Below are 15,384 nucleotides of genomic sequence, written 5' to 3' on the forward strand. Positions count from 1 at the left end.
GTACAACTGCTAAATCATATGGTTAGTACACATTTATGTGGGTTTTAAAAAAAAAAGCCGCCAAAGAGTTTTCCAGAGTTATTACACCATTTTACACACAACTACCAGCAACGTATGAGAGATTCAGCTTCTCCACACCTTCGCCAGCATATATGATTTTTTATTTTACCTGGCTTAAGGGTGTATGGTGACGCCTTATTGTAGTTCTACATTTATTTTTATTCTTGAAAAAGAAATTAAGCTTTCTTCACATTTAAAACATGGAGTGAAAATTGTATCACACATTTATAGAATTTAAAAATGAAGATTAAAGAGCACCTCACCACACAATATTGCACTATTCACAGTGTTTGGAGTCAGACACGGATGAGGAATCTACCACCTCATGAAGGCATTCACTTCAGCAGTTAATGAAGCTGACAGGTTACAAAATAAAAGAGATTTTTGTCAACAGTTCAGGAATTCGTTTTTGTTCTAAAACATCTAATCCACTCACTCTGTGCACATACGTTAATTCTATCACTGTAGATTCTAAGCAAGTCACCCAAAACACTTCAGTGACACAGAACAGTGGCCATAATGGAAGGATCCACGGGATCCAGACTCAGCTTCACCACTTACGGTTCTGTAATATTGAACAAACCACCCGACCGCTCTGAGCCTTGAAAACTGAGGTACTAACCCCTGTCTGTGTTCAACAATTTTGATTTGTTATTTACAGCATTCCTAGAGAAAAGGTCCCATACCTCCTAGAAATGGATTAGGGAATTAACTATCCTTATCTGACCAATGAGATTGTATTAGATAATTTTAAAGATTCATCCTGGTTCAAGAATTTTATAATATATATAAAACTGAGGCACTGTGATTCCTATCACTGTTATTAGAGGTTAATACTGTTTACCAGTATTTATATTATTAGTAGTAATAATTATTTTTATATTACTATATACTTATTAGTCTTATAGTACTAGTATTATAATTTAGAAAAATTATTAGTAATAGTGTGTATAAAATTATAAAATGCATTTATTAAATAAATACTGTTTTATAATTTTATAAATATTACTTAATATTAATAAAAGCAACTAGTTATTTTTATTATAATAAGAAATACACTCTATGAGGGCAGAGATCAATCTCTGTTTTGCTCATTACTTCAGCCCCTAGAAGAGTGTCTGGTACAAATTCTGTTTTAAGTAAATGATTGTTTAATAAGTATGCAAAAGTAATTTCTAGAGTCGTAAGGTATTTTATAATTTATAAAACATTTTTACACTCACTGTTATATTTGATCCTCAAAACAATCTGGTGAGATAACTAATACTAACAACTAGTTTTATAAATTAAGAAATATGGAATAGAAAATTGTAATGCCCAAGGTCAAGTGGTGAAACTGAGGCTGGCATGTAAATACCCTGACCACCAAGTCAGCACTGAACCTTGGCTCTTTGCAGTGTCAATAAGACCTATGAATATTTAGTAAGATCTGATTTCACGATTTCACCCAAAGAATTACAAGTTCTTTCCTCTTCAGGAAGGTGCAATGTAAAGATCAAATTAATACAATTATTACCCAACCCTTTAATGAATGAACAGCTTGTCCTTCTTCCCCCTGAGGCTCTGAAAATTAAAACTCATGTACTGGCACTCCACAGTGATAGATGAGGCTCAAGATGCTTACCCTGAACCAGAAAAGGAACATGCCAGTCAAACTCGAGTCTCATTAGAGTTCCTGATGTTTCAGTGAAGCTGCGACTGTCCTCTTGACAGACCATGCATGGTTATAACAAACAGTCTGAGAAGTCGCGAGTGTTCTTCTGTGATGGCTGGCAACTTAACAGGGCTGTCAGAACTACATAAAGAAGATGTTTCCCATTTGTACCTCCAAAATCACAGGCCAGATTCACCTTTCATGTCAGGGAAGAGAGACGATAGGACTCCAGAGACAGGAGCGTGAACTGCAAGTATAAATATTTTAACATCACCTTGTTCAGAGCTCACCGTCAGTCCTTATATATTTTCTACTACCAATTATTCCAGATGTAAAAAAGAAAAAGCTTTTACTAACTGTAAGAAGAGAAGCAGCATCAAATTGGCTTATATGGGCAAGATTAAAAATGGCAGAAAAAATCCATTCTAAATTACTTCTTCAAATATATTGCCATAGGTGGCCATCCGTTTCCCTCACATTCTAGCCATCTGTTGAGAAAACAAATATGTGCTGCCTGACCAAGTTACATGACTTCATATCACTGAAAGCTAGTTGTGCACCAAGTAACAATAATCAGACTCATCAATTCCTAGGAACCAAGCCCCAACTTTGTCTCTTCCAACCTAAGTCAGTGGAGACCCAATGGAATGAGCACATTCAGGGCCTGAGCTCTGGAGCCAGTTCAGCCCCAAACTCTTGGGTAACCTTGGAAGACATTCTCTTCCCTCTCAGACTCAGTTTTCACATCTGACAAGTAAAAGAATTGGCCTAGAAAACCTTCAAACACTTTTCTAGTTCTGCTGCGCAAAGATTTTGTGGTTAAAACATGAAGAATGGCTCTGGCAGGAGAGTGGGATGGAAACAAGCTTGGCTGCCATTTCCATCAGGAGAGATCAGTTGCTTATGAGGACGTTTGCTCTGGTTACTATGTTTACCCCAGATTATCAATCACCTATAACTATTCCCTCTCCATAGAATGGGTTAGTAACCTCAGGTAGTAGAAAGCACAGAGAGATCTAGTAAAAAATTTCCAGGCTTAGGACCCTCACTGAATAGAATTCACTTCACCTATTCTGATTTGACTTTACAAGTCAAGGTGAAGCGATGTAGGCAAAGCTTGAAAACAGAGGCTTTGTTTATGTTTTACAGAAGTGTATAAGGTAATATACATAGGAAAAGTTTGTGAAAAGAGCAACCATTTTGAAATTAATTTCAAAGAAAAATCATGAAATAATAAAATAATGGAGTTAAAATAGATGAGGCTCTCTAGCCCAATCTCTAATAAATAGAAACCTTTAAAATCAGCAAGAGCCCTAGATATAAAGAATAGAGCCTAGCTCTACAATTTTACTAACTACATGATTATGGAAAAACTTATTTCACTTCTGGTAGTTTACCACTCAGTAAAATGGCAATAGCATCTGTTCTACCTAACTCAGAGAGCTACAGTAAAAACTCTCTTTTGAGAATTAAATAACAATAAATATGGAAGTGCTGTATGAACTACAAAGGAGTGTACAAGTAAAAGGAATTCTACTGAAAGGGTCACCTGGAATTTGTACCCTATGGATTCATTTTTTTAAAAATCTTATATAAAAAATATTTTTTAAAAGAAACTTGAGACACTGGAGAAAGTCAAACTCAAGCCGTAAGATAACTCCAACTTTACAAACTTGCAAACTTTACAAATCATTCTGTATGATAATCTATTGTAATGAGGGATACAAAATACTATCAAATGTCATTCAGCCAAACTACTGAGAGAGAGAGACAGAGACAGAAAGAGAAAATTTCCAACGGCCAGAGTTATAACAGTAGGAAAATTTCAAAACTATCTCCATAAAATAATGTATTAGTACAGGAAAAAAGCTCACGTACTTTGGTATCTACCAAGGACAAAAAAAAGAAAGATCTATACCCTATTCTGCCATCAAAGTCTAAGACTCTGAGGAATTTTTGAAAATTTGAAGCAAAGAAAGGACCCTGATTACAGGAAAAAGAACACTACTGCTGGGTGGGGCTAATGGCGGACTCCAGGAGGGCTCACGCCAAGGAGTACTCCTCAGAACTTCTGCTGCCAGTGTCCTTGTCCCCATGGTGAGCCACAGGTGCCCCCCACCTCTGCAGGAGACCCTCCAACACTAGCAGACTTTGTGTCGAGAAGCAAGAGCAACTACAATCCTGCAGCCTGTGGAACAAAAACCACATTCACAGAAAGATAGATAAGATGAAAAGGCAGAGGGCTATGTAAAAGATGACGGAACAAGATAAAACCCCAGACAAAAAACTAAACGAAGTGGAGATAGGGAACAATCAGAATAATGATAGTGAAGATGATCCAGGGCAAAGATCGGGAAGATGCAAGAAATGTTTGACAAAGACCAAGAAGAATTAAGAACAAACAAATAGAGATGAACAATACAATAACTGAAATAAAAAATACACTAGAAGGGATCAATAGCAGAGTAACTGAGCAGAAGAACAAGATAAGTGACGTGAAAGACAGAATGGTGAAATTCACTGCTACGGAACAGAATAAAGAAAAAAGAATGAAAAGAAATGAAGACAGCCTAAGAGGCCTCTGGAACAACACTAAAGGCAACAACATTCGCACTATAGGGGTCCCAAAAAGAGAAGAGAGAAAGGACTTGAGAAAATATTTAAAGAGATTATATTCGAAAACTTCCCTAACATGAGACAAGATATAGCCACCCAAGTCCAGGAAGAGCAGAGAGTCCCATACAGGATAAACGAAGGAGAAACATGCCAAGACTCATAGAAATCAAATTGGCAAAAATTAAAGACAAAGAAAAATTATTGAAAGCAGCAGGGAAAAACGACAAATAACATACAAGGGAACTCCCGTAAGGTTAACAGCTTATTTCTCAGCAGAAACTCTAAAGCCAGAAGGGAGTGCCATGATATACTTAAAGTGATGAAAGGGAAGAACCTACAACCAAGATTACTCTACCCTGCAAGGATCTCATTCAGATTTGATGGAGAAATTAAAAGCTTTACAGACAAGCAAAAGCTAAGAGAATTCAGCACCACCAAACCAGCTCTACAACAAATGCTAAAGGAATTTCTCTAACTGAGTAACACAAGAGAAGAAAAGGACCTACAAAAACAAACTCAAAACAATTAAGAAAATGGCAATATGAACATACATATCAATAATTACCTTAAACGTGAATGGATTAAATGCTCCAACCAAAAGACAAAGACTTGCTGAATGGATACAAAAAAAAGACCCATCCATATGCTGTCTACAAGAGACCCACTTCAGACCTAGGGACACATACAGACTGAAAGCGAGGGGATGGAAAAAGATATTCCATGCAAATGGAAATCAAAAGAAAGGTGGAGTAGCTATGCTCATATCAGATAAAACAGACTTTAAAACAAAGAATGTTACAAGAGACAAGGAAGGACACTACATAATGATCAAGGGATCAATCCAAGAAGAAGATAAAACAATTATAAATATACATGCATCCAACATAGGAGCACCTCAATACATAAGGCAACTGCTAACAGTTATAGAAGAGAAAATCGACAGTAACACAGTAATAGTGGGGAACTTTAACACCTCACTCACACCAATGGACACATCATCCAAACAGAAAATTAATAAGGAAACACAAGCTTTAAATGACAAAACATACCAGACAGATTTAATTGATATTTGTAGGACATTCCATCCAAAAAGCAGCAGATTACACATTCTTCTCAAGTGTGCACAGAACATTCTCCAGGATAGATCACAGCTTGGGTCACAAATCAAGCCTCAGTAAATTTAAGAAAACTGAAATCATATCAAGCATCATTTCTGACCACAACTCTATGAGATTAGAATCAATTACAGGAAAAATCATGTAAAAAACACAAACATAGGGAGGCTAAACAGTACATTATTAAATAACCAAGAGACCACTGAAGACGTCAAAGAAGAAATCAAAAAATGCCTAGAGACAAATGACAATGACAACACAATGATCCAAAACCTATGGGATGCAGCAAAAGCAGTTCTAAGAGGGAAGTTCATAGCAATACAAGCCTACCTCAAGAAACAACAAACATCTCAAATAAACAATCTAACCTGACACCTAAAGGAACTGGAGAAAGAAGAACAAAGAAAACCCAAAGTTAGTAGAAGGAAAGATAAGAGCAGAAATAAAGATCAAAGCAGAAATAAATGAAATAGAAACAAAGAAAACAATAGCAAAGATCAATAAAACTAAAAGCTGGTTCTTTGAGAAGATAAACAAAATTGATAAACCATTAGCCAGACTCATCAAGAAAAAGAGGGAGAGGACTCAAATCAATAAAATTACAAATGAAAAAGGAGAAGTTACAACAGATACCACAGACATACAAAGAATCCTAAGAGACTACTACAAGTGACTCCATACCAATAAAATGGACAACCTGGAAGAAATGGACAAATTCTTAGAAAGTTATGACCTTCCAAGACTGAACCAGGAAGAAATAGAAAATATGAACAGACCAATCACAAGGAATGAAATTGAAACTGTGATTAAAAATCTTCCAACAAACAAAAGTCCAGGAACAGATGGCTTCACAGGTGAATTCTATCAAATATATAGCAAAGAGCTAACACCCATCCTTCTCAAACTCTTCCAAAAAATTGCAGAGGAAGGAACACTCCCAAACTCTTTCTATGAAGCCACCATCACCAGACAAAGATACTACAAAAAAAGAAAATTACAGACCAATATCACTGATGAACATAGATGTAAAAATCCTCAACAAATTACTAGCAAACAGAATCCAACAACACATTAAAAGGATCATACACCATGATCAAGTGAGGTTTATCACAGGGATGCAAGGATTCTTCAATATACAAAAATCAATCAATGTGATACACCATATTAATAAATTGAAGAATAAAAACCATATGATCATCCCAATAGATGCAGAAAAAGCTTTTGACAAAATTCAACACCGATTTATGATAAAAACTGTTCAGAAAGTGGGCATAGAGGAAACCTACCTCAACATAATAAACACCATATGTGACAAACTCACAGCAAACATCATTCTCAATGGTGAAAAACTGAAAGCATTTCCTCTAAGATCAGGAACAAGACAAGGATGTCCACTCTCACCACTACTATTCAACATAGTTTTGGAAGTTGTAGCCACGGCAGTCAGAGAAGAAAAAGAAATAAAAGGAATACAAATTGGAAACGAAGAAGTAAAACTGCCACTGTTTGCAGATGACATGATATTATACATAGAGAATCCTAAAGATGCCACCAGAAAACTACTAGAGCTAACCAATGAATTTGGTAAAGCTGCAGGATACAAAATTAATGCCCAAAAATCTCTTGCACTCCTATACACTAATGATGAAAAATCTGAAAGAGAAATTAAGGAAACACTCCCATTTACCACTGCAACAAAAAGAATAAAATACCTAGGAATAAACCTACCTAGGGAGACAAAAGACTTGTATGCAGAAAACTATAAGACACTGATGAAAGAAATTAAAGATGATACAAACAGATGGATATACCATGTTCTTGGATTGGAACACTCAATATTGTGAAAATGACTATACTACCCAAAGCAATCTACAGATTCAATACAATCCCTATCAAATTAACAACGGCATTTTTTTACAGAACTAAAACAAAAAATCTTAAAATTTGTATGGAGACACAAAAGACCCCGAATAGCCAAAGTAGTCTTGAGGGTAAAAAATGGAGCTGGAGGAATCAGACTCCCTGACTTGACTATACTACAAAGGTATAGTAATCAAGACAATATGGTACTGGCACAAAAAAACAGAAATACAGATCAATGGAACAGGATAGAAAGCCCAGAGATAAACCCACACACCTATGGTCAACTAATCTATGACAAAGGAGGCAAGGATATACAAATGGAGAAAAGACAGTCTCTTCAATAAGCGGTGCTGGGAAAACTGGACAGCTACATGGAAAAGAATGAAATTAGAACACTCCCTAACACCATACACAAAAATAAAGTCAAAATGGATTCGAGACCTAAATGTAAGACCGGACACTATAAAACTCTTAGAGGAAAACACAGGAAGAACACTCTTTGACATAAATCACAGCAAGATCTTTTTTGATCCACCTCCTAGAGTAATGAAAATAAAAATAGAAATAAACAAATGGGACGTAATGAAACTTAAAAGCTTTTGCAAAGCAAAGTACAAGCAAGATGAAAAGACAACCCTCAGAATGGGAGAAAGTATTTGCAAACGAATCAATCACAAAGGATTAATCTCCAAAATATATAAACAGCTCAATATCACAAAAACAAACAACCCAATCCAAAAATGGGCAGAGGACCTAAATAGACATTTCTCCAAAGAAGAAAAACAGATGGCCAAGAGGCATATGAAAAGCTGCTCAACATCACTAATTATTAGTGAAATGCAAATCGAAACTACAATGAGGTATCACCTCACACCAGTTAGAATGGGCATCATCAGAAAATCTACAAACAACAAATGCTGGAGAGGGTGTGGAGGAAAGGGAACCCTCTTGTACTGTTGGTGGGAATGTAAATTAATACAGCCACTATGGAGAACAGTACGGAGGTTCCTTTAAAAACTAAAAATAGAATTACCACATGACCCAGCAATCCCACTACTGGGCATATACCCAGAGAAACCGTAATTCATAAAGATATCCCAATGTTCATTGCAGCACTATTTACAATAGCCATGACATGGAAACAACCTAAATGCCCATCGAGAGATGAATGGATAAAGAAGATGTGGTACAATGTAATATTATTATACAATGGAATATTATTCAGCCATAAAAAGGAACGAAATTGAGTCATTTGTAGAGACATGGATGGATCTAGAGACTGTCATAGAGAGTGAAGTAAGTCAGAAAGAGAAAAACAAATATAGTATATTAACGCATATATGTGGAACCTCGAAAACTGGTACAGATGAACCGTTTGCAGGGCAGAAACTGACACACCGATGTAGAGAACCAACATATGGACACCAAGGGGGGAAAGTGGCAGGGTAGGCGTGGTGGTGTGAGGAATTGGGAGATTGGGATTGACATATATCCACTAATACGTATTTAAAAAAAAAAGAAAAAAACAACTACTGCTAGTACTTTAAAGACCAAAAGAAAAATTGCATCATCTTATTGCTCTCATCAGTCTAGAACAGAACGTGATGAGACAAAACCATATATACATACCAACTTCATTCCATAAAAAAATACGTAGACACTTAACATGGTAAAATTTGCAAGAAGACAAAACAATAAAATATATATATGGGCTCATAAGCATATAGTACAGGACACAAAGAGGTATTTGGAAATGCAGGGGCATTCCAAGAGACACACAAGTTGTTGAAAAAAAAAAATCAATGAAAAATGAGAACAATGGTAGTAAAATAAAAAGACCCTAAGGGCTAAAGAGCTACTAACTTGGAAAAAAAAGTACACCTACTCTTAAATGTGCCAAAGCCCTTTAGAGAAAGTTATTAGCAGAATACCTTGTAAAAAAATTATAACATACGGTATCACATAAATATAAGTTGATGTGGAAAACATGTGGATACTTTTTCTACTTTCACAGTCAGAAATTAAAAATGAGAAAGCAAACCCCAGAGATTACAGACATAATACGAAGGTGAGAAATGTAATCGGTAACTTCAAGGTAGCAGTGGTTAAACAAATCCTGGGCTAAAAAGCTCAAGGAATGGGACGACGAGGTAAAAGAAATTTAAACAGAACCATAAAGCCTAAAAAGTGGTTAAGAAGCTCGAATCTGTGCCTGGAAAAGCACGCTCATATTGCTGTACTTTACTATTATCACCGCAAACATCATTGAGTAGCTACTAGGTGTCAGGTGTCCTGCTGGAGGCTGTTGGGAGTCAAGGTATGAGTCAGGCAGCCCCAGCCTCTAAAAGGTCCGAGTCTACCAAAGGAGACAGGACCATACACAAGTAAATCTATTAGAAGGACAGTTGTGAAAAGGACTGTATGAGACACATAGAGGTTATGGCTGAGGGACAGAGTAGAATACAATACAAAGTCCTGATAACTCTGGACTCAAACAAAGGGGACCCGAGGACTGGTACCAACTTGACCACAAGCAGGCCGTGCATCTCTGAAAAAAACACTCACACTCTCTGCACTGCAGTTCTCATCTTTATACCAGCGAAAGGTGGACTGTGTGATTTCTGTTAGTTCTACACTCTGTCTTTGTGGCTGAGGTTCTTGGAAGTCAGGGCCTGAATTAAGCTATGAATGTTAAGGCTTTATGGGCTAGAAATTGAGGGCGCGTATGTACATAGGCAAAGAATGGCAATAGTGTAAGCTGAGACACGAGACCTCATCAACTCACGCGGTAAATGAAAACTGTGTTACCTACTACCTGGGGATTTCACTAATGGTACAGAACATTCTAAATGGACAAAAAAAGAAAATGGATATAAACTTTAGAAAGTGTATAAAAAATTAAACAAAAATAACATGAATTATAAAAACACTGAGAGCAACAGAGGATGCACTAACATTTAAATTAAATATAAAGGAAAGCAAATCTTACACTTCTAACAAATATCATGTCATAATATATAGCAGATGAAGAGATGGAGCTATATTTTAAAAAGTCTGAATATCCATGAACCTTTATCCACGTTTGTCTTTAAAATGTATATATGCAAGGGAAATTTCTTCCTTTACGTATTCAAAAAAGGTTATATTAAAAAGAAAAGAGAGATTGGCAGAATTGCAAGAAAGACTCAAGACTTCAGAAATTCAGCGAGACTGAGTTGCTTCGAGAGAGGATGCCACATTCCAAACTGTTTATTGCAAGAGAAGAATTACTGAGCAGTGCACTCACCCATGCAGCCATCCGCCACCCATCCAAATATATATACACATAGGAACATACAGACATACATTTGACCATACACAATCATTCCCACTAAAAACACAGTAGCATAATAAGAGCCAAGAGGAACATAAGGATGAGTGAGAAACCACGTCTTGTTGCTTAAATGGGGAAACAAAGCTTACATTCTTATAAGGAAGTAGGGAAGTATCACCATCATATGGGGCCTGAGTGCCACATATGCCAGGAAGAGAAGGACCAGCAGCATAGCAGGCTGGGTGAAGACCACAGCCTCACTTCAGAAACTTTGTAGCCACAAAACCACAGAGAATGTCACCTCTTTTCTCTAAGCTTCCATTTCTTTATGTGAAAAAATACTTAGTTCATGGGGTTATAGGGAAGGCAATAAAATGACAATGAAAAGCATAGTGCCTCACGCGGACTATCTGGTCAGTAGTGGCAGATAGAAGAGCAGGAGGGGGCTTCCCTGGTGGCGCAGTGGTTGGGAGTCCGCCTGCCGATGCAGGGGACACGGGGTCGTGCCCCGGTCCGGGAAGACCCCACATGCCACGGAGCGGCTAGGCCCGTCAGCCATGGCCGCTGAGCCTGCGCGTCCAGAGCCTGTGCTCCACAATGAGCAGGAGGAACAACAAAAGAAGTAGGAAGTTGACAGTCAGAATAAGATGTATGTGGAAACCCAGGGAAAGGAGTGATTACTTCGGATCTAGGTCAAGTCCAGACACTGGAGAAGGTGATACAAATAGGATTGTGACGGGTGACAGAAGGGTGTGAGGTGGCATGTTAAGAAAGAACAAACATTTGAGCAAAGAGCTGCAGAGGATCAGAGATGATGCCACTGTCCCTAGAGAACCAGCTAGACAGTGGGAGAACCTCACAGAGTACAGTGACGAGGATGGGACATCTCCATGCAGGAAGAGTCGGCCAAGGCGACAACTCACCGGCATTCACAGCACTCGTGGTGAATCTGACCCCTCGTAGAGGGGTCTGAAATGCAACCACTACCTGCTTCTCTCCTCCCTCTCACATACGCCAACACAATATAGGACCTGCCCCATCCTGCCCCTTGAGTGTGCATCGATCGTCATACCCGCTAGACTTCCTCACACCTCTGCCTCCTTCTCTGTAAGAAACCGTGTCTTTATTCCCTTCACATTAGAGGGGAGTCCACTGTTTGGAATCATTTTTGGACACATGTCCAACGGCAAGGGGGAGGGACGACTGGGTGGTAGACACATTTCTACAAGACAGTGGGATGGGGATGGAGGACACAGCAGTAGAAGAGCACTGAGCTATGAATGAAGAGATGAGGGTTCTAGTTTTAGCTCTGGCCCGAACTCACTGTATAACCATAGTCATATAACCCCTAAGAGATCTCAATCTTTATTCCCCAAAGAAGAGCTGCCTAGATGGTTACTTGATGCCTTTTAACCTTTGACAGTCTATACACTATGATAACCACACCACAAATTCTTGAGCTACCTTGTTCCAACACAACATTGTACTACAGATCACTTTTTATTATATTGAACTCTCCCATTTGGGGCACCCACCTCTGCAATCCTTCACTCACCTTCACCGCCAGGTTGCTTGTATGGGTTGTACTTCGGCTTTGGAGCAACGACGGGGGCAAACTTCTTCGGTGGTTGTTGTGTGGACACTGAAATGCTGGGGGTCCCAAAGGAATGGGTGGTCTCCATCCGTGCAGACACATGGCCAAGGGGCTCAGGAGAGCTTTTGGGTGGCAGCCAAGATGGGTGAGACATTGTTGAATCTGGAATTAAAAAGAAACAAACAACAGTTGTTTTTAAAGAAACACAAAAATGAAGGCAATATACTTCACTTCGTTATTACTTCTTCTTAATCCATACTTAATAAAATCTTGAAAAAGGACTCTGAGAAGGAAGGAAGGAAGGAAGGGAGGAAGGGAGGGAGGGAAGGAGGGAGGGAGGGGAGGGAGGGGAGAGGGAGGGGGAGGAAGGGAGGGTGGGGGAGGGAGGGGAGGGGGAGGGAGGGGAGGGGAGGGAGGGGAGGGGAGGAAAAAAAGGAGAGTTATGAAAAACTTGCCTTAACTGGAGGAGGAGAAAAATTGAACACTCCCCTCAACCAATCTAGAATTCCTCTCTTCCAACAGTTACCTATTTTAGTGCCTAGGACTCTTCAGGAAATAGACATGAGTAAGAAATGGTCCCTAACCTTAAGAAGTTTCTATGGTAGGAGAATCTTATACTAGCAAGGTTGGAAAAAAGCTTCAATTTTATTAATAATCTATTAAAATGATTACCACATCAATTAAATGGTGGTAAGTTACCTAAATGAGGTGATATTATCTAAATGAGGTAAAAAAAAATAAAGTGTTGCTGGAATGTAGAAAAAGATAAGATCACTTCTTGCAGGGAGCGGAACTAAGACCTCATTAATGAGGCAACCTTCAGACTGGGCCTTGAGTGCTGAGTAGAGGTCAGGCCCCAACAAAGGAGGCAACCTTGCATGAGCGGAAAAGCACACAGTACTTCAATTTAGCGTGGCTGTGGGGGAACAAGGAAAAGTAGCTAGCAAAAGAACTAAAAATGTGGGATGGAACCAAAGCACTGACAGCTTTGCATGCAAGCTTGAGGAGTTTGAATTTATTCTGCAGGCATTAAGGAACCCCCAAAGGTTTATTCTTGAAACAAGGGTATGACTAATGCATGGCAGGACATTTAAAATGATCCCTCTGGCAGGAGCAGTACTGCTCCCCACCAAGGGGCACTTGGAAATTGCAAGGAGGGACATTATCTGCCACAATGCCTAGGACAATTATTGGTACTTAGTAGCCAGGGGCTAAAATATTCAACCCCTATAATGCACAGGGCAGCCCCGTATAACACCCATCAGGAACTCTGCTGAGCGGATACCATACAGGACCTCTAGGAAGAACTCAGCTAGGAAGGGGATACACCAGCCAGTCCAGGGGCTATCCTACTGGGATTAAAAGATACTCTGTGAGGAAAGAAGAACGATGTCTTGGTGTCAGTGTAAGCCAACCAACCCTACAGGCAGCCTGCAGGCTGGGGCCAAGCCTCACAGACTGCCACTGAGGAGGGCTCTCCAAGTCTGATTGCAAGAGCTCTCCAGCGCGGGGAGGCCCGGAAGGCTCCCTCACCCTCTCCCAGCCCCAAATCCATCCCATAATTTATTAATTGGACTGAATTAATTGAGAGGCCTCCATAATTACCTCCAGATGTCTGTAACAACAAAGAAAACTGGAAATGCAGGAAAAAATAAAGGCCTCAGCACGTGGGATGGCCAGGGAGAGATGGGGCCCAGCGTGGCCTGGGTAGCATTACACCACGCCAGGAGGGGTGACATGACCCTGAGCAGCCCCGCTGCCCTTATCTGCTGTCCCAGGTTCCCCTGCTCCCTGTCCTTAACTCACAGAGTTTCATGACAACCAATGAGATGACAACATTAAAGTGGTTTTTTTGTTTGTTTTGTTTTTTTTGCGGTACGCGGGCCTCTCACTGCTGTGGCCTCTCCCGTTGCAGAGCACAGGCTCCGGACGCGCAGGCTCAGCGGTCATGGCTCATGGGCCCGCTCCATGGCATGTGGGATCTTCCCGGACCGGGGCACGAACCCGCATCCCCTGCATCGGCAGGCGGACTCTCAACCACTGCGCCACCAGGGAAGCCCTATTAAAGTGTTTTATATACTGTCAAGTGCTAAGCAAAATGAGGGGAGGAAAATTGTTGGAGGTGTAGGTCTCTCAATCAAAGAGGATGACGTGAAGCAATTCCTCCATGAGGAATCAGGAGGGTTCTGTTACTTAAGCCAGTGGGGACACTGGCTTTTCACTCTGGTTGCAGGGCCTTGTTTTCCTCCCCTGCACCTTGTACACATGCTAATGTACACAGACACTTGGTAAATTGTAGGTTCCTTGGAAGAGCGGGGATCATATTTTATACATCCCTAAACCACCATTAAGGCCCAGCACAAAACCAATACAGAAAAACAACTGTGAATCTGGTTTACCCCTGGTTCTTAAAACTGGCTGCACGTTTAGAAGTCTTGGAGATTTTTTTTTTTAGATACCAAAACCAAGCTCATCTTTCAGTGTTGAGAAACTTTAATTTGGGTTTTGTTTGTTTAATTGAGCCTCAGTTTTCTACTAAAAGGGAATAAAGTGTCCGTTCTACTCTCAACAAGACCAAAGTGAGTATAAGTGGGGAACAAGTAGGATAAAATAAAGATTTGAACATTTTAACGTGCCCTGCACATTTGTAGTATAAATTTTATTTGTGGATTTTTTAAAAAATGGGTTAATATTATCCTTGCAAATTTTCTATAAATCTCAAGTTATTCCAAAATAGAAACTTTCAAAATGGGTTAATATAGGATACAGTGATTTCTAAAGCAAAGAGGCACATTTCCAGAGCAACCACACGTTGCCAATTGACTGTAGAATCCTGGCCTTTTCAGAAATCCTGCAGATATAAAGGAACAGGAAACTTCTGGGAGAATATGAAAGATGAAAATGCAAGCATCCATGTGCAAACCATGGACTCCACCATATTTTCAGTTACCCCAGCACCATAGAGCACCCTTCCACTGTACTCTGCATGGAGGCAACCCCAGTGACACCCCCAGTGAGTGCCAGGGTCTGGCCAAATACCTGTCTGCATAAGACCTTAACAGCATTTTCTCAAGCCTTTCTTCTATATGTTACCAATGGCCCGGTGACAGCACTCCCGGGATTTATAATGAAATTTAATGACCCTGAAGACTTGCTCATACTGTGTCCA

At 39.5% G+C, this 15,384-nt stretch overlaps 1 protein-coding gene across 2 annotated transcripts in view; it reads right to left on the reverse strand.

The window, feature by feature from the left end:
* LPP (LIM domain containing preferred translocation partner in lipoma) overlaps window positions 1-15,384 on the reverse strand; it is a 626,627-nt gene that overhangs the window by 448,704 nt on the left and 162,539 nt on the right. For both annotated transcript variants that reach the window (XM_060010952.1, XM_060010953.1), the window contains exon 3: window positions 12,177-12,377. In XM_060010952.1, coding sequence (XP_059866935.1) covers window positions 12,177-12,369 — 193 coding nt within the window. In that variant the 5' untranslated portion in view covers window positions 12,370-12,377. The remainder of the gene's footprint in view (window positions 1-12,176; window positions 12,378-15,384) is intronic.

The sequence above is a fragment of the Delphinus delphis genome, chromosome 4 (genome assembly GCF_949987515.2).
Source record: "Delphinus delphis chromosome 4, mDelDel1.2, whole genome shotgun sequence".
In the NCBI taxonomy this organism is placed as follows: Eukaryota; Metazoa; Chordata; class Mammalia; order Artiodactyla; family Delphinidae; genus Delphinus; species Delphinus delphis.